The 20361-nt window shown below is 42.3% G+C and overlaps 1 protein-coding gene across 2 annotated transcripts in view; it reads right to left on the reverse strand.

Annotated features, from left to right (window-relative positions):
• Window positions 1-20361, reverse strand: part of LOC137375798 (slit homolog 3 protein-like) — a 909976-nt gene that overhangs the window by 345541 nt on the left and 544074 nt on the right. For both annotated transcript variants that reach the window (XM_068043263.1, XM_068043262.1), the window contains 3 exons: window positions 20253-20324; window positions 12079-12150; window positions 1784-1855 (listed from right to left, as the gene is read on the reverse strand). In XM_068043263.1, the coding sequence (XP_067899364.1) occupies window positions 1784-1855; window positions 12079-12150; window positions 20253-20324 (216 nt within the window). The remainder of the gene's footprint in view (window positions 1-1783; window positions 1856-12078; window positions 12151-20252; window positions 20325-20361) is intronic.

The following is a 20361-nucleotide window of genomic DNA, read 5'->3' on the forward strand; positions in this document are numbered from 1 at the left end:
CCTGTAAAGATGCCATACCTGTACCATTATTGCAGCTGTAGTTTCAAATCACCTGTACAGATACTATAGCTGTACCAGTGTTAGACCTGCGCGGTCCAATCACCTGTACAAATACCATACCGAAGCCAGTGTTGGACTTGTGCTGGAGGTGAAGATTCAAATGTTGAAGGCACAAAATGGAAGGTGATTTCTAGGAGGACCCCACAAAATTTGGAATTTTTACATTCACGTAAATTGTGGTAAGTTGTCTTTCAGCATATCAGCATAAATTTTATGAATGAAGTTCAAGCCACCTCCTCAGCCAGTTCTCTCATCCTGGTACCAGCTGTAAAGTTAGGCTTTGTTGGACAACATTAGAATAGACCCAATTAGCTCTTCCTCTCCAGTATCAGTATCGTATTATTTCGAATCTTGCATCTTCCAAACTGTATTTAATAGATTCGCAGTCCATTCATATTCCACAAAGTAAAATTTAATGAGTTCTTTGACAAGGGCCAGACAGTCTCCTCTGATTGAGGACTAGATTGATGTTCTTTAAATACATTCTTGCTGCAGTGCATTCCCTCCTCCAAAGATCGAATAACTAATGGTAATCACTTTTGCAAAACTGTTTGAGTGACTTAGATTATGTTGCTCCTACACAGTTAATGACGTGAATCTTCTATTTGAAACAAAAGTTGAAGCTTCTGTACACAGAGGCATCTCTGGTGGATCTAAGATCCTGGATCTCAGTTATTAATGGAGACCACATGTTTTGCTCTTCACTCTGCAGCTGCTTCGTCTGAGTGTGTCAAGCTGCATTTTTTGAAATATTTTTGTTTTGCAGGTTAAATAAAATTTGCCAGTGATTAATGAGTTATTGATACACAATTTGAAACACTAACCAACTGCATAAACTTTGAATTGTCTCTGTTTCAGTTTGGTAAAGGGAAAGCTAGATAAGTACGTAGACCAGTTGGGCTGAATGGCCTGTTTCTGTGCTGTAAATTCTATGTAATTCAACGTAAAGCATTCACTATCCCAACACAGCTTTACATGAAAAGTTTTCTGTCTCCTCAATATTCTGCACCATTCACCAGCTGAGAACATGAATGGCCACCTACTCAGAATCCTTTGTAGATAATGCCTTGAATTGGACTGTCAAAATGTGTGTAACAGAGACTTCAAGTTTCACTAGCTTTACCTCCCAGGAGGGAAGTGCCTCCCTCACCTGCTCTTGTTGCTCTGTCACCAACTGCATCAGAATACTTTTCCTGCTTTTTGTATGTAGACTTGGTAAAATCTTTTGAGAAATACCTAATCGCCAGCGACATCCGCTTTAAAAATCAAACTGTCTTCCATTTCAAAGTGTCTCAAACTCTCAACTCTTTTTCAATTACAACTTTTAACTTGCAATTTGTGGGAGAAATCCTAAGTTAAAAGGACTTGCACGATAAAAGAAATTTGAAACTAGCTTAATTTGTTTTTTCATATTCTCAATCAGGCTAAATAACATGACAACATTACATTTTGATTTAATGCTGTTTAAGGGAGTTTCAGTCTAGAATGTACTTAATTTCTTTCTTTTTACATGTCTCAGATGGATTGAAATGATGGTGTTTGTTCCAAATTCATGGCTAATGTGGAGCCACAATTTGGCCAGTTGTGCTTTAAATGGAGCATACCATGCCTGATTTATTTAATCATTTTGAACAAGCAGCCATTTGCAGTAACCCTGACATTACACTAACTACTGTAGGTCATTTTAACTTTATGAATGAAACAAATATGGATTGCTACTCACAGCAGCTGGATCGATATCAGCCCATCGAAAAGGCCCTTGGGGAGATCGGTAATCTTGTTTCCATAGAGGACACTAAAAAAAACAAGAAAACGTCTGTTAGGCATCAAGACTTCATTTCAGAACTGAGTTGATTTATTCCTGACTAGCCACCAAAAGTATAGATGACACATTTGCAATAAAAACTCACATTTTTGTATCAACAACTTGCATTCATAGAGTGCCTTTAACATAGAAATATGTTCCAAGGTAGAAAATTACTCAAGAGACCAAAGGAATTATGGAAGCTGAGCTAAGGAGGAAAGATTAGGAGGAGTGACCAAAAGTTTGGTCAAGGGGTGGATTTTAAAGAAGGGCTTAAAAGATGAGAGGGAGATGGAGAAGCAGAGCGATTTAGAGAGGGAATTCCAGAATGGTGAGAGGAAAGGTCTTAGGTGGCTTGTTTATGAAAGTTGGGAGCTTGCCCAGGAGGTCATTGGAGTAATTGGGTCTAGAGGTGACAATGCATGTTTCAGTGGCCGATGGGTTGCGTTGGGGTGCAGGCAGGTGATGTTACAGTTTTGGAAATATGCAATCTTTGAATTACAGGCTATAGGATTGTTGACTTAACTCAATGTCCCACCCAGGTAACACACAGCCCGAGAGCCTCGAGGACAGGATCTGTGGTTGACTTTCACTGCAAAGTGCTTCATTGCTCTGTACTCACTTTCCACCTGACCAAATTCTACTCCCCATTTATGTCATGGGAAAAGAACACCAAGTCTCTGTTCCATGACAGGCTGCAATTACTTTAATCTTTATCATGTCATGTCTTGGTGTGATTAAGCCGCAAATACTAGGCAAGAAATTTATCTCGCAGCAGCCCTCCCTGGTTTGAGTTGTAAAAACCCATTAAACATTGACTCACTGAAATCTATGTCACCAACTATGTCAATCTTCAGAGTTCATTATATTCAACTGGAACTCAAGTTTAGCCTATCAGAGGCCCATTTTTCCACTTCCAAAAGGGTCACTTGGACCGAGAAAACATATTGTAAGAAAATTGTTTTTAAACTTAAAAAGCTACAGTGTAATCAGAGCAGGATAAATCAGTTACAAATTAAATAAAAGAGCTAAAATAATAAAAACAGAAGAAATAATTGACAAAATGGGAAGACAATGAGCTGAATTAAATAATTATTTCTGTTTTTAGGTTACTATATTAGACAAAGTTATTTATTAAATCTTTATTACTGTAATAGCATTTGTTTCAGCATTACTGAAAACTAAAAAGGGCAGTGAAGGTAATGAAGAAAATAGAAATCAACCAGGTGCCTAGCTTAAGGCAGCTGAGCTATGAGCAGAACTTCGGGTTGACTACTCTGAAGAAGAGAATGTGCAGGGGAGATATTATTCAAGATTCTTAAGGGAAGAGATGGCCTCAAGTTCTGGAACCAAGGCACACAAGCTCAAGCTGAGAAAAGGAAAGGTGCATAGACAGGTAAGATTTAACTAATGTATAGGGTGGTGTCAAGAAAACATGGTACACCAAATGAGGATTTTTAATTCATCGGTTGGAAACCTACATTTAACATTTAAAAAGGAACTGGGATCCTACATTTAACTTTTAAAAAGCTGGTAGCCAAGATGGCCACCACAATTTGCATTGAAATACCTCACATTCCAGCACATCGAATGTGAGACACATGTCTAACGAGATTGCATCCAGGACAATGCCTCATGAAATTGGGAAACAGCTATTGGCAAAACATTCAAAGCCATCTTGCAGTCATACCTCCAGGGGGTGAACATTGAAAACAAGGAAGATTGAAAATACTTAGATTCAAATATAGTTAAATTGCAAACTGGACAATCATAAGACCACCTCCCCATCTGTGGAAAAACTAGCAGTCTTTTGCAAAAGAACAAACTTCTGAGATTTTGAAGCAGACAAGGTTTGAGTGTTAACCAGACAAGGGCCCCCTGGGGTTGTGTGTCTCGCTCCAGAATACATCACAAGTTTGAAACCTGTCTGCGACTGTGAAATCTCCAATTCTACCATTGCTACAGACAGAGACGCTGGGAAGGAAAGCCATCTACTATTCTGTCTCCAAGAAAAAACAGAACCTGGTGGGTCAGCCACAAAGTTTACTTCTACCAGCCAAAGACCTCAAGATCACAACTTCAGCCAGAAGACAATGGAATTACACGACCCCACAGACTGTATATTATTTTTACATGTTCTGGACTCGAATCTAAGTCAGCCTATTTCTTGCCACTCAATAATCTGCTTGTGTGTGATTCTCATGTGCGTGTGTGAGTGAAAGTATAGCGTAGTTTTATTATTTTATTTAGATCAGGTTTAGCTTTTTTTAAGTACAATAAGCTAACCTATTTCTTGTTTCAACTCAAGAAAACCTGTTCGTTTGGTTCTCTTTTGATCACAACAAAGGTAAAAGGTAAAACACTAACTGAAGTGATAAGCACATGCACTGTTTTAAAAGGAATAAACCCTGCTGCGGTCAAACAATGAGAAGGACAAGAGGGGAGCCTTGAGACCCCTCCTCACCTGATCCCAACAGTGGTGAATGTGTGGAGCAGACCACCTTGCAAGCAAGTGGAGGCAAATAGTGTGGTAAAATGCAAGGGAGAATTTGATTGATATTTGAGAGCATGTGTGATTGAGAGGTAATACAAACATACATACATACGAATTAGGAACAGGAATAGGCCACTCAGCCCTTCAAGCCTGCTCCGCCATTCAATAAATTCATGGCTGAACTGATTACTCCACATTTCCACCTACCCCTGATAACCTTCCACCCCCTTTCTTATCTAGAATCTATCTACTTCCGTATTACAAATATGCAAACACTCTGCTTCCACTGCCTTTTGAGGAAGAGAATTCCAAAGACTCATGACCCTCAGAGAAAAAATTTCTCCTCATCTGTCTTAAATGGGCGACCCCTTATTTTTAAACAGTGACCCCTAGTTCTAGATTCTCCCACAAGGGGAAACATCCTTTCCACATCCACCCTGTCAAGACCCCTCAGGATCTTATATGTTTCAATCAAGTCGCCTCTCACTCTCCTAAGCTCCAGTGGATACAAGCCTAGCCTGTCCAATCTTTCCTCGTAAGACAGCCGCCCATTCCAGATATTAGTCTCGCAAACCTTCCCTGTACTGCCTCCAACCTTTACATTCTTCCTAAAATAAGGAGACCAGTACTATACACAGTACTCCACATGGTCTCACCAATGCCCTGTATAGCTGAAGCATAACCTCCCTACTTTTGTATTCCATTCCCCTCGTGATAAACAATAACATTCTATTAGTTTTCCTAATTATGTGCTGTACCTGTATACTAACCTTTTGTGATTCGTGCACTAGGAAACCCAGATCCCTCTGCATCTCAGAGCTCTGCAATATCTCACCGTTTAGATAATATGCTTCTTTTTATTCTTCCTGCCAAAGTGGACAATTTCCCACTTTCCCACATTATACTCCATTTGCCAGGTCTTTGCCCACTCACTTAACCTATATATATCCCTTGGTAGCCCCCTTATGTCCTCTTCACAAGTTACTTTCCTACCTATCTTTGTGTCATCAGCAAATTTAGCAACCATACCGTCAGTCCCTTCATCTAAATCATTCATATAAGTTGTAAAAAGTTGAGGCTCCAGCACAGATCTCTGTGGCACACCACTCGTTACATCTTGCCAGTCAGAAAATGACCCATTTATGCCTACTCTCTGTTTCCTGTTAGCTAGCCAATCTTCTATCCATGCCAATATGTTACCCCCTACACCATGACCTTTTATTTTCTGCAATAACCTTTGATTTGGCACCTTATCAAATACCTTCTGGAAATCTAAGTACAATACATCCACCAGTTCCCCTTTACCAACAGCACAAAGAACTCCAATAAATTGGTTAGACATGATTTCCCTTTCACAAAAGCATGTTAAATTTTTCTAAATGCCCTGCTATAACATCTTTAAGAAGAGCTTCTAACATTTTCCCTCAGACAAATGTTAAGCTAACTAGCCCGTTGTTTTCTGCTTTCTGTCTCCCTCCCTTTTTGAATAAAGAGTTAGGTTCGCTATTTTCCAATCTAAAGGAACCTTCCTCGAATATAGGGAAGTTTGGAAAATTATAACTAGTGCATCAACTATCTCACTAGCCACTTCTTTTAAGATCCTGGGATGAAGTCCATCAGGACCCAGGGACTTGTCAGCCTGCAGCTCCAACAATTTGCTCAGTACCACTTGCCTGGTAATTATAATTTTCTTGAGTTCCTCCCTCCCTTCCATTTCCTGACTTACAGCTAATACTGGGATGTTACTTGTATCCTCAATAGTGAAGACCGATTCAAATTATCTGTTCAGTTCATCTGCCATCTCCTTATTCTCCATTATTAATTCCCCAGACTCACTTTCTATCGGACCAATGCTCACTTTGTTAACTCTTTTCTTTTTAAAATACCTGTAGAAACTCTTATTATCTGTCTTTATATTTCTAGCTAGCTTTCTCTCGTACTCTAATTTTATCTTCCTTATTGATCTTTTAGTCATTCTTTGCTTTTTTATATATTCTGTCCAATCTTCTGACCCGTCTCCCATCTTTGCGCAATTATAGGCTTTTTCCTTAAGCTTGACACTACCTTTAACTGTTTTAGTTAATCACGGATGGTGGATCCCATTTTGGAATTTTTCTTTCTCATTGAAATGTATCTATTCTGTGTATTCTGAAATATCCCCTTAAATGTCTGCCACTACATCTCTATTGACCTATCCCTTAACCTGATTTGCCAGTTCATTTTAGCTAGCTCTGCTTTCATGTCCTCATAATTGCCCTTATTTAAGTTTAAAATATTAGTCTTGGACCCACTCTTCTCTCCTTCAAACTGAATGTAAAATTCAATGATATTCTGATTGCTGCTACCTAGGAGCACCTTAACTATGAGGTCATGAATTAATCTCATCTCGTTGCACAATACCAGGTCTCGTATAGCCTGCTCTCTGGTTGGCTCCAGAATGTATTGTTCCAAGAAGGTACCCTGAAAACATTCTATGTACTCCTCTCTAGGCTACCTCTGCCCATCTGATTTTTCCAGTCTATATGTAGGTTACAGTACCCCATAATTATCGCTGTACCTTTCTGACAAGCTGCCATTATTTCTTTCTTTATACCCTGTCCCACAGTGTGGTTAATGTTAGGTGGCCTGTACATCACTCCCACAAGTGACTTCTTGCCTTTATGATTTCTCATCTCTACCCAAACTGCTCCTACATCCTGGCATCCTGAACTTAGGTCGTCCCTCTCTATGGCGCTAATACCATCATTAAATTAGAGCTACCCCTCCACCTTTTCCTAGCTTCCTGCCCTTCCTAAATGCCACGTACCCTTCAATATTCAGTTCCCTATCTATGTCGTCCTGCAGCCATGTCTCTGTAATGGCTATCAGATAGTACTGATTTATTTCTATTTACGCTCTCAGTTCATCTGTTGTTTCTTTTCGAATGCTATGTGCATTCAGATACAGAGCCTTGAGTTTTTTGTCCTTTTATTATTTTGTAACCTCTAGCCTTATCTGTTGATTTACTCTTAGATTTGTATGCTCTGTCCCTTTCTATCACAGTTTGTTTATCAGTTCCCATATTAATACCTTTCTCTCTTGTCTTGTCTCTACTCCTTGATTTACCATATCTTCCCAAATTTGATCCTTTGCCCCCACTATTCAGTTGTGTTCAGTAAATGATTCAGTTTAAAACCCTCTCTACTTTCCTAGTTATGCCGCTCACTAGAACACCGGTCCCAGCACGGTTCAGGTGTAGACCGTCCCAACGGTACAGCCATCACTTTCCCCAGTACTGGTGCCATTACCCCATGAACTGGAACCCACTTCTACCACACCAGTCTTTGAGCCACGCATTAATTTCTCTAATCATATTTGCCCTATGCCACTTTGCCACTAATCGAGAGATTATTACCTTTGAAGTTTTGCGTCTTAATTTAGTACCTAGTTCCTCACACTGACTATGCAGAACCTCTTTCCTTGTCCTGGCAATGTCGTTCATACCTACATGGACCACGATGACTGGATCTTCCCCCTCCCACTGTATATTCCTCTCCAGCCCTGAGCAGATGTCCTAAACCCTGGCAGCGGGCAGGCAACACAGCTGTCTGGACTCTCGCTCTTTGCTGCAGAGAACAGTGTCAATTCCTATATTTATACTGTCCCCTACTACCACTACATTCCTTTATTCTCCCTCCACTTGAATGGCTTCCTGTACTATGGTGCCATGGTCAGGTTGCTCATCCACCCTGCAGCCCCCACTCTCATCCAAACAAGCTGAAAGAACCTCAAACCTGTCGGACAATCGCAAAGGCTGAGGCTCCTGTACTCCTGCCCTCTGGGTTCCCTTACCTGCCTCAGCTGCAGCCACACACTCCTGTCCCTGACCACTGACGAATTCAGAAGATCCCTTCCTAAGGGTTGTGACCACCTCCTGGTCCAGGTAACGTTTCCCCGCCCTGATGTGTCACAGTGTCTGCAACTTACACCAAATGTATACGCAAGATGGCCATAGGATCACAGTCCAATGATTTACAACTACTTGTTCACCAGTTAGAAGCCTGAAAAGATTGCACTATGCTAGTTGAGATGAACATAACATCAGTTTAAACAGTAGGTTTGATTGGAGTTTAGCTGCCTGTACAAGGCACACATCAGTCCCTGCAGCTTATGCTGCAAGTTGCTGATCTGACCTTGTACATCCCAGTACAAACCTTCAAGTACAACATTTTACAGTCTCAGCACATTCCAGTACAATATTCTAGTCCCAGCACATCCCAGTACAACCTTCTACAGCCCCAGCACATCCCAGTACAACATGCTACAGTCTCAGCACATTCCAGCACAATATTCTAGTCCCAGCACATCCCAGTACAGCATGCTACAGTCCCAGCACAAGAGTCTGGTGAGTTTCTGCATATCCCAGTCCACAACACTGTGCAATGTATAGAATTCTTCTTTGTAGTTACTGTTCATTCTTTCGAGCTCTCTTGTATGATGTGTAGTTTATCCTATAGAGCTAACCAATCTACTGTACTCTTCATTCTACAAACTTTTACTGTGTAGAGCACTTTACTGAGCTATTCACTTGGTGCTAATCAAAGCCTTGTTCAGTTGGCTGAGAGTGTATATATTGAAGTGCTGAAAGAATATTGAAAGCTGCCTCCTTGTAAATCCTGTTAGCTATCTGTGAATCTGGAAGTCTTGAACAGGTTATGAAGTTCAACAGCTTTTTTTACTTAGCAGCTGTTTTCACGAACCAAGTGGCTCAATGTAATAAATTGTGATGTAGATCTGCACAGATATCTGCAATATAAGAGCAGAATCTATTATTTTTGGAAAGAGAAACTAACTTCTAACAATGCAGTTGGCTGATTTGTGCAATGTGATGCCCGTTTCAACCCAACCGCGGAGACGGTTGTTGCCGTCTGGTTTCAATCCTGGAGGGCCCAACTAGTTCAAACTGCTGCTGTTTTGATTGGAAAAGGAAAAGGAGGACTTAGCACTGAGTGTGGGCCGCGGGGGGTTGCGGGGTGGGGGGGAGTGATACCACACAGGAACTGAGAGATGCGGAATGAAAGGGGATTGAAAAACAGTAACATGAAAAGATTATTCACAAAAAGGACAGCAGCACGTAATAGGAAGATATTGCAAAACACATAACTTGCACCACAAGCATTGATGCAACAGAGTTAACCTTGACCGTTTATTTCAAAGCCTGTATTTGGTTTAATGCTTAAAATTAAATTTATTGGGTTAACCAGATTCTCTATCTGTGTGGTCTTTTAATGCCACAAATACTGGAAGTGCATCAATAAGAGTTTTATTAGCCTGTGTAATGCACCTAAAAAGCTTTGAAGTTATTGGTGAGTATTAGGTCTTTTTTAAGAAGGCGCTGACTTTAATTCTACACTATTTTAGCTGATCCACTAATTTACAGACCAGCTGGGCAAAATGTAAACTCAGCAATCCTACTACTTAACCGTTTGAGGATTCAGTAAATTGTAAGTCTCAAAAGGAATGCTGTAATTCTTCTCTAGCAGAATCAATACTTTCAAATAGGTGAAATGAAACTGGCTGGGAGGAGTCCTTAAACATGATAGTGTGAGCTGGATCAACTTTGCAAGTTCTACATTCCAACAGTGACTACGCTTCAAAAGTACTTCATTGGCTGAAAAGTGCTTTGGGATGTCCAGTGGTCATGAAAGTGCTATATAAATGCAAGTTTTTAAAAAAATCACAACCAGTAACCCATGGAGGGGCTACTGAGCCTGACAATATTAGGGAGTTCGATTAACATCAGTAGGCATTAACCCTAGAATTTTGCAGCTCAATTGTCTGTGTTACTTGAAATCCTTCACTGTCAGGCTCAATAACCCATCCAAACCAATACAATTTTCTCATCAAAAAATTGTATGTAATCAAAAACGCTTTTAAAATTTGACTGAAAGGAGCCATAACAACTTCTATTTTTATAAACACCTTTAATAGAATAAAACGTCCCAAGACACTTTACAGGAGTGTTATTAGGGCAGATGACCAAAAGCTTAATCAAAGAGGTAGGTTTTAAGGAGTGGCTTAAAGGATGAAAGAGAGGTCGAGTGGTGAAGAGATTTAGGAGGAAATTTCAGAGCTTCGGGCCTAGGTAGCTGAAGGCAGGGTCATCACCAATAGTGAAACAATTAAACACAAAAGCAAAATACTGTGTATACTGGAAATCTGAAATAAAGATAGAAGATGGTAGAAATACTCAGCAGGTCTGGCAGCATCTATTGAGAGAGAAACAGAGTTAAAGTTTCAGGTCTGTGCCATTTCACCAGAACTGGGAAAAGTTACGAATGTAATAGGTTTTGAGCAAGTGAAAGGGGAGGGTGGGGAAGAAGAACAAAGAAGGTCTGTGAGAAAGCAGAGGGCAGGAGAGATTATATGACAAAAGACTTCATGTCCAAACGGAGTGATAATGGGACAACTAAAGAAACCAAAGATGTGTCTAGAGGAGGTGTGAATGGCAGAATCCTGAATAGTTGCCATGTGAAAGCAAAGAAAAGGAAATAAGAGAGAAACCAGCAAAGAAAAATAACACTAAATGGGGGCAAAGGTTACAATCTAAAATTTTTGACTCAATGCTGAGTCCAGAAGGCTATAAAGCGCCCAGTCAAAAGATGAGCTGCTGTTCCTCGAGCTTGCGTTGAGCGTCAATGGAACACTGCAGCTGGCCAAAGAAAGAAAGGTCAGAGCAGTAGAAAGATGGAGAATTAACAAAATAGGTGACTGGAAGCTCGGGGACATGCTTGTGGACTGACCAGTTTGTGTTTGGTCTCCCCAGTGTAGAGCAGGTGGCATCATGAGCAGCGAATACAGTATACTACGTTGAAAGAAGTACAAGTAAATCATTTCACCTAGAAGGAGTTTTTGGGGCCTTGGACAGTGAGAAAGGAGGAGGTAAAAGGGCAGATGTTGCATCTCCTGCACTTTGTATGGAAGGGTGCTGTAGGAAAGGGAATGGATGTTGGGGGTGACTGAGCATTGGACCAGGGTAACGTGGAGGGAACGGTGCCTTTGGAATGCTGAATGAAGAGTGGAGGAGAAAATATATTTGGTGGTGGCATCACGTTGGAGGTGGCAGAAATGGTGGAGGATGGTGGGGTGGAAGGTGAGGACAAGGGAAACCCAAACATGGTTGTGGGAGGGAGGGGAAGGGGTGAAAGCAGAAGTGTGTATAATAAGACAGACACAGTCGAGTGCCCTGTCAACCATGGTGGAGCAATTAAAATCACGGATGCTGAAGAGGCCAGAATTAGAGGAGCACAGATTTCACGCAGGTCTGTAGAGTTGGAGGAGATGACAGAGATAGGGAGGGGCAAGGCCATAGAGGAATTTGAAAGCAAGGATCAGAATTTCAAAATTGAGGCATTGCTTAACCCGAAGCCTGTGCAGGCCAGCGAGCACAGGGGTGGTGGATGAACGGAACTAGGTACAAGTAACGGCACGGGCAGCAGAGTTTTATGGAGTGTAGATTGTGGGAGGCCAGCCAGGAGTGCTTTGGAATACTCAACTCCAGAGGTAGCAGAGGAACAGTAAAAAAGAACAAGAGAGAGAATGAAATACAGAAAAAAGGGAAATTGGCACAGGGGACATTATATGTTTCTTTCAAATTGTAACGACAGGAAAAAAAAATCCACCCCGAACAGGTTATATGTTAAAAGCAATGGAGAATTTCCTTATTAGTCTTCATACTTACAGGGAGGTGAGTGATCGTAATCCTTGAAATGCATTGGCTGCAATCTCTGAGATCTGGTTCTTACTCAGGTCTCTGCAGAAAAAAAAGCATAAGAAGCACATTTCAATTCTAAAGAAAAACTACGACCCATAAATCTGGTGCGGGGCATCTCATGGTGAACGCCATGAATTTGATTCATTTCCTCACCATTCAATTTGTATTGTTTTTGAGCCACAAGTTTCTGGAAATGTGAATTGATAATGCAAGGTTAACAGGTCATCTGGGGCCTCGTGAATGTTGAGTCCAATGGTCTATCTTCTTATCAAATTAAATTGAAGGATAGATTGGTGGTGAGCATAGAGTTTATGGAAAGGAAGGAAAACAAGCGAGCAGAGAATGCACACATGAATGTCCTATCAGGACAGGATCAGGCTTGACTATCACACTATCCACAGTCAAAAGTTCACCAAGAGGGGTATGGTAGTGTAGCGGTTATGTTACTGGATTAGTAATTCAGAGAATGCAAGCTCAAATCGCACCATGACGTTTGGAGAATTTAACTTCAGTTTATCAGTAAAAATTACCACATAGCTGTCAGATTTATGGAAAAATCTACTGATTTACGAATGTCTTTTAGGGAAGGAATCCCACTGTCTTAAACTGATCTAGCCGATATGTGACTCCAGGTCATCAACAATGTGGTTGGCTCTGTGAAGTGCCATGGCAAGCCACTCAGTTGTAGCCGGTCCAGAGAAGTTTCTGGTCAATGCCGCCATTACCAGCAGTATAAGAAGGTAGACCCGGCTAACTCAGGCCAACTGGGGTGGGAAAATAACACCCAGGTAATTGCCCAGTTATGTCTTGTCCACAAAAAAAGGACAAATCCAAACTGGCCAATTACCACCCCTTCAATTTACTCTCAATCATCAGCAAAGTGATGGAAGGTGTTGTTGACAGTGCTATCAAGCAACACTTATTCATCAGTAACCTGCTCACCAATGCTCAGTTTGGGTTTCTCCAGGACCACTCAGCTCCAGACTTCATTATAGCCTTAGTCCAAACACGGACAAAAGAGTTCAATTCCAGAGATGAGGTGAGAGTGATTGCCCTTGACATCAAGGCAGCATTTTGGCAAAGAGTGGCATCGAGGAGCTGTAGTGGGGATGAGGTTGGTAAGAATCGCGGCAAGGACTCTGCTGGCTGGAATCATACCTAGCATAAAGGAATATGGTTCTGCTTATTGGACATCAATCATCTCAGCCCTATGACATTGCTGCAGGAGTTCTTTGGGGCAGTGTCCTAGGTTCACCCACCTTCAGCTGCCTCAATAATGACTTTCTCTCCATCATAAGGTAGGAAGTGAGAAGGCTCACTGACGATTGCAGAGCGTTCAATTCCAGTCAAAAATCTTCGGAAACAGTCCATGCTCACATGCAGCAAGACTTGGACAACATTCAGGCTTGGGCTGATAAGTGGCAAGTATTATATGGGTTTGCATCCCACTGTTGCCACCATATCATGAGTTTCTTTGTGTTATCTTAAGCAATGAGATATGTGGATTCCAGTTGATTGAAGATTTTATTACATCTAAACTGGCACATACAATACAGAGCAAACAAATACAGAACCTTTGGCTCCAGAGTGTTGCTGGACAGAGCAACTATGGCTTCTAGTCACATGGCTCCATCCTGGTACTTAGCACATTAGCATACTGAGTTCTTAAAGGCACATCACTCTTAAAGCCATCATACAACAAGTAACATTCGTGCTACACAAGTGCCAGGTAATGACTATCTCCAAAAACAGTAAGTCTAACCATCTCCCCTTGACATTCAACAATATTACCATCGCTGAATCCACCACCATTAACATCCTGGGTGTTACTATTAACCAGAAACATAATTGGACCAGCCACATAAATACTGTGGCTGCAAGAGCAGGTCAGATACTGGGAATTCTACAGCAAGTAACTCATCTCCTGACTCCCCAATGCCTGTCCACTAACTACAAGGCACAAGTCAGGAGTGGAATGGAATACTTTCCACTTCCCTTGAATGAGTGAAGTTCCAACAACACTCAAGAAGCTCAATACCATCCAGGACAAAGCAGCCCACTTGATAGGCTCTTCATTCACCACCTTAAACATTCACTCCTTCAACCACTGGCATACAATAGCTGCAGTGTGTACCATTTACAAGAGGCAATGCAGCAACTTGTCAAGGCTTCTTCAACAGTGCCTTCCAAACCTGCAACCTCTTCCACCTAGAAGAACAAAGTCAGCAGGTGCATGGGAACACCACCAATGTGCCTGCTGGCCTGACAAGCCACACATCATCCTGACTTGGAACTATAAAGACGTTTCTTCACTGTCACTGGGACAAAAACCTGGAATTCCCTCCATATCAACACTGTGGGTGTGCCTACAACACACGGACTGCAACGGTTCAAGAAGGTGCAGTTCACCACACCACCACCTTCTCACAGGCAATTAGGGATGGGCAGTAAATGACATCCACATCCTGTGAAGGAATTTAAAAAAACACATCTTATGAATGAGCAAACAAAAAACCTGGGTTTATTTATGAATAACTGAAACTTGAGTGAGTTACAGGTGAGCACACCACATCCATTGAACTGCATCAGGAGAATAGCTGAAGGGAGCCAACTGGTAAGAAAAGAGGTAAACATAATCATATTTAATCCTCTGACATCTGAGTTTATGAGGGCATGGGAAAGTACAGCTTGAGAATAGGCCCTACATTCTACAAACCAGGTTAAGGTATTCTAAAGTTTCCAGTACACAGTCTGTCTTACAATAGTTCAGAGTCGAGGAGGTACATTTTGACTTTGTGTGATAGCGTGAAATGGGTGATAACAAATTGGAAGCCAATTTTATACATCTCTTCCAATTTTTATTTCCATTGGCTTCACCCATTTTGCACTCTTGCACAAAGACAAAATCTACCCAAGCTCTTTGGAAGAGGAGGGGGAAGAAAAGGCAAAAAAAAAACAAATGGAGTAAATTTTAACTTTCACTGTATAATGGTAATCTGGTGAAGTAGATGATCTGCCCAGTATAAAACACATCTGATTTTCTTCATTGGATATAAATTAGGAGAGTTCTAGGATGAGCAAATGGCCCACTCTACCAGATTATCACCCAGACCACAAGTAAAATTAACGCCCAAGGAAATGTCTGCATTACAGCCATTGCAAAATTGCACATCGAGCATGTTGCAGGCCAGAAGTATTGAAGGTTTTCCTCCTACTGTTACCCTGGAATCCCTGGTCTGATCCAAGAACAGGGCCAGGCTTTCTCTGGGTGAGATTATTATTGAGCATGGAACCTGAATGTAGTTAGATGCTGTGGATGTGTGCCCACTGGGAACAAGCTGCCAGTTGCTTAGATTAATTATACTGAGGACCCTAATTATTGTTATTGCTATTTTTATCAGATATGTTAAGAAGACACTTAATTAAGAAATTACTCCAGGAGTGTGAACGATCTGATCATTACTGGCTGGTGATGCTATGAGAGAGTTATTATCAAGAAACCATCAGCAGAATAAATTCAACATCCTCCAGCTCCAATGATTATACTCTCTTCCCAGTGCCCCCATACTCCTTTTTTCAATCTGTTCATTGACATTCTAAATGAAATGCTGAAAAAAAGATGCCAATTACTGGCTGCATGATCGATGTCTGTTGTCAGACCTGTGTATTATATCCAACGTACAGCCTTGTACCCTCACACTTCAAGTATAAACTGCGATGTCAACTATATCAATCTCATCCATTTATTTAGCATCTGGACATTTTTGAAGACTGTCATGGCCTTAAATTTTTGCTGTGGAGATATTACTATATAAATGGCTCATATGAAACTCTTCAGGCTGCCGTTTAACTAGTCACTGACCTTTTTAAAATAAGTGGGTTCATGTGTCAGTTAAAATAAAGGAATTTCACGAGTGTTATCATTTTTAATAATTAAATTATTAAATAATAAAACTAATTTCATTCCTGTTTTTACACCACTACTCACAATGAGCAATTTCACTAAGTTGTGTCTAAAAATATTTGCATTTCACTGCGGGTGATAAACAATAACATTGGGGTGAATTTTCCTTGGCAAGGGGAGGCAGGTTTTGGTGAATGTGGGGAGTTAAATCCCCTAAAAGTGACGTCAGGTCAGGATCCCAACATCACCCCAGCATCTTCTCAGTTTCACCTGGGTGGGGTTGAAGATGAGTGGGGGACTTCCCATGCAGCTGTTGGGTAAGGAATTTAAATGTACAAATAGCTCATTAATTTGCATTTTAACCAAGGATTCTGGCACTAACCGCCATCGGACCCATTTCCTGAGCTGTCAGTAACTCACCAGGGCCACTAAGAGGAGTGCACAGCAGGGTGTGCGTCTTTGGTGAAACTGACAGTCTGGGCAGCCTTTGATCAGTGAAAGTGAAGAGCTGCAGCCATGGCCAGGTGAGAGGCTGTTGCTCACAGCACTCATTTTCCAACAGTGCTTGACAGGTGGTTGCCAACTTCTCCAAAGTCACTTCATCTGTCTTGCATTTCATTCACCTTCAGCTGCACCTCCCTGCTGCCAGCTTTTATCACAGTATGGGAGCAGCTTATGCAGCTCCATCTTGCACCTCTGATGAACAGTGAGAAGAGCTGTTACACCAATACCAACAGTTCTGACAGCAGAAGCAACACCAGCAGCAGGAAGACCAGCTGCTTTCTCCTCAGCCATATGGGGATGGACACAAAGATCCAGCTCCAAGGAGACAAGAGCCCAAAACAGGTTCTACAGGCAGAGGATCGGCTCTCTCAACACGTCTGAGGACCAGTGTCTCGGGAGGCTCAGGCTCTCATGGCAGATCACGACTGACATCTGCAGCCTGCTGGAATAAGACCTCCTTCTCAGTGGGCCAGGTGGGCACATCAAGGTCCCTGCAGGGCCACCCCTCCAGGTCTCTGTCTCTCCCTGAGGTTGTGTGCTCTATTTTCCTGTAAGGAGAGAGAGCAGAGAGTTGTGAGTGTTAGAGATGGCTTATGTGGCTAGCAGAGGACAACATTTGTGGAGGGTGGCTGGGTGGCATGGGTGTGAGATGGTAATAGGATGAAGGTGAATGACAGTGTTGACTGTTCAGATGGGGATGTGAGGAGGTGCTTGGAGAGAGAGGAATGAATGCAGCTGCAAGGTGTGTTGTTCTGAGGAGCGCTGTGCAGGAGAATGCTGGGAAAGTCAGAGGGTTGAATTTTATCAGCCCTCCAGGTACAGGCAGGGTGGTGTGTAGACCTGCAAAATAGCAAAGGAAGCTGGGGTGGGGGCTGGGTTGGGGGGAGGGGGGGGGTGGGTTGGAGTTTCGTTACCTTCCCAGTGCCATTCAATTTTATCAGGGGCAGGGAAGGTTGAGGACAGCCTTCCCACCAAAGGCCAATTGAGGTCTTTTCCAACCCATGTCTGGCTCCCTTTAATTAGAAATCTTTCCCTTGACAGAATCGGCACATCGTCCCACCCACCCTCTCTGACTGGCCGGGGAACCTGGAGGAGGGATGCCAATGCAGCAGCTAAGTTAAAGAGCCTTGGCAAAGCCAGCTGATGCTAACAATGGGTTCTGACCAATCGATTGTGGGATCATTTAGCTCTGTCTGTCACTTGTTGCTTCCACTGTTAAGCATACATGTAGTCCTGTGTTGAAGCTTCACCAGGTTGGCACCTCATTTTTAGGTATGCCTGGTGCTGCTCCTGACATGCTGTCATGTATTGAACCAGGGTTGATCCTCTGGCTTGATGGTAATGGTAGAGTGAGGGATATCCTGGGCCATGAGGTTACACATTGTGGTTGAATACAATTCTGCTGCTGCTGATGGCCCACACCGGCTCATGAATGCCCGGATTTGAACTGCTAAATCTGTTCTGAGTCTATCTCATTTAGCATGGTGGTAGTGCCACAATACACGATGGAGGGTGTCCTCTGTGAAAGGACAGAACTTCATCTCCACAAGGACTGTGCAGTGGTCACTCCTATCAATACTGTAATGAAGAGATGCATCTGCGACAGGTAGATTGGGGAGGACAAGATCAAGTTGACATTTCCCTCTTGTTCATTCTCTCACCACCTGCCGCAGGCCCAGTCTAGCGGATCGGCCCTTCAGGATTCAGCCATCTTGGTCAGCAGTGGTGATAATGAACCACTCTTGGTGACGGACATTGAAGTCCCCCACCCAGAGTACATTCTGTGCCATTGATACCATCAGTGCTTCCTCCAAGTGCTGTTCAACATAGAGGAGCACTGATTCATTAGCTGAGGGAGGGTGCTAGGTGGTAATCAGAAGGAGGTTTCCTTGCTCGTGTTTCACCTGATGCCAGTACAGTCCATAAGGGCTCCACTGAAGATGTGGAGACTATTTGGTTGCTGCTTCTGCCAACAGGACTGGAAAAAACCCAGAATTTGTGCTTCTACAAGCATTTCTGAAAAGAGAAGGGTCAAATAGAGAAGAGACAGATTGGGAAACAAAAACGACTTACAGAAGAGAAAAGGCAGATAGAAAAAGGAACAGAAAGAAAAGAAATAGAAAATGAGAAGAGGCAGATAGAGAAAGAAGGAACAGATAGAAAATGAGAAAGTGCTGATAAAGAGAAGGGGCAGATGGAAGAACAGGTATGATAGAGAAGTGTGGAGGAATAGGTCTTGGGGTGCGTGTCCACAGATCCCTGAAGGTAGCAGGACAGGTAGATAAGGTGGTTAAGAAGGCATTCGGGATTCTTTCTTTTATTAGCTGAGGCATAGAATATAAGAGCAGGGAGGTTATGCGAGAACTGGGTAAACACTAGTTTGGCCACAGCTAGTGTATTGCATACATTTCTGGTTACCACCTTACAGAATGTGAGCACACTAGTGGGGGTACAGAGGAAAGTTATGAGGGTGTTTCCCTGGAAAATTACAACTTTGAGGAAAGGTTGGAAAGACTAGGTTTGTTTTCTTTAGAGAAGAGGAAGGTGAAGAGAGATTTAATTGAGATATATAAAATTATGAAGAGCCTAGACAGAGTGGATAGGAAGGACCTATTTCCTTTAGCAGAGAGGTCAATAACCATGGGCATAAATTTAAATTAATTGGCAGAAGAATGAGAGGGGAGTTGAGAAGAAATCCTTTTACCTAGAGGGTAGTGGTGGTGAACTGGAACTCATTGCCTAAAAGGGTGGTAGAGGCAGAAACCCTCATCACATTTAACAAGTTCTTAGATATGCAGTTGAAGTGTAACCTACAGTGCCACAGACTAAGAACTGGAAAGTGGGATTAGGCTGGATAACACTTTTTTTGGCCAAATGGCATCCTTCTGTGCTGTAAATTTCTACATTCTATGATAGTAGAGAAAGTGAGAAGCAAACTTCGAGAGGGACTGAAGTTTTAGCATCACAAAATACTGGGAAGCTTCCCACTGCTTGTCCTGGCTTTGACCATCTTACTTGTTAGGTATTGTCTTACACTGTTATCTGGAGCCATGTGGAAAGAATGCCAGCTCCTAGTCTATTTCTCTGGGTTCCATTTGCAAGCCTGACTGATTAGCCAGTCATCAACAGTGCCCTGGGTTACTGCAGACCTGTTTGGCTCAGGTATCGGTTTCTCAAGTGTGTCGTGAAAGGTTGTCCTGACTTTCAACATCCACACTATTTTGTAGCCACCTCATCCTCAAAGAGATCCACTGCACTCCCCTGGAAGGGGTGGGGAGTCACTAATTGGTCAGATTAGACAACAGACAAATATGGATTTGAGCCCTTGTAAAGCAGACAGCAGGAATGAGTATCTCCTCGTAAGTGGCATGGGGAGCAGCACAGCCCATTTTTGATCCTTATCTTGATAAAACATTGATGAACATTCCTGCTTTCTGATAGGAATCACTGCCCTAAAGAACAGGGCATTGCACGACAAACATCGCACCTCAAAGCGTATTCCGGCAGCTCTCTCACTGTTCAACCTCCAATATGGTCAGCTTCATGGAGTTTGTACTTGTAGGTAAGTCAGCTCCACTTACTGCTGTACACTTGAAAGGATAAGGAGTCGGGGCGGGGGTGGAAGTTGCTAAAGTGATTCCTGCATGTACACAGCCACTGTGTCACTGCTGTGATTATTCAGTTGGTCAATATTCCTGCAGAACAGATTTTAACAAAGCTCTTGATTACTTACAAGCGCTTGAGTTTTTTGTATTGGCTGAAAGCTCCGGCTCCCACAGTCTTGATCAAATTTTGTTCCAAGCGTCTGCAAAGCAAAAAAAAAAGGCCTTAATAATATTTCA

This window comes from Heterodontus francisci, chromosome 12, assembly GCF_036365525.1.
Source record: "Heterodontus francisci isolate sHetFra1 chromosome 12, sHetFra1.hap1, whole genome shotgun sequence".
In the NCBI taxonomy this organism is placed as follows: Eukaryota; Metazoa; Chordata; class Chondrichthyes; order Heterodontiformes; family Heterodontidae; genus Heterodontus; species Heterodontus francisci.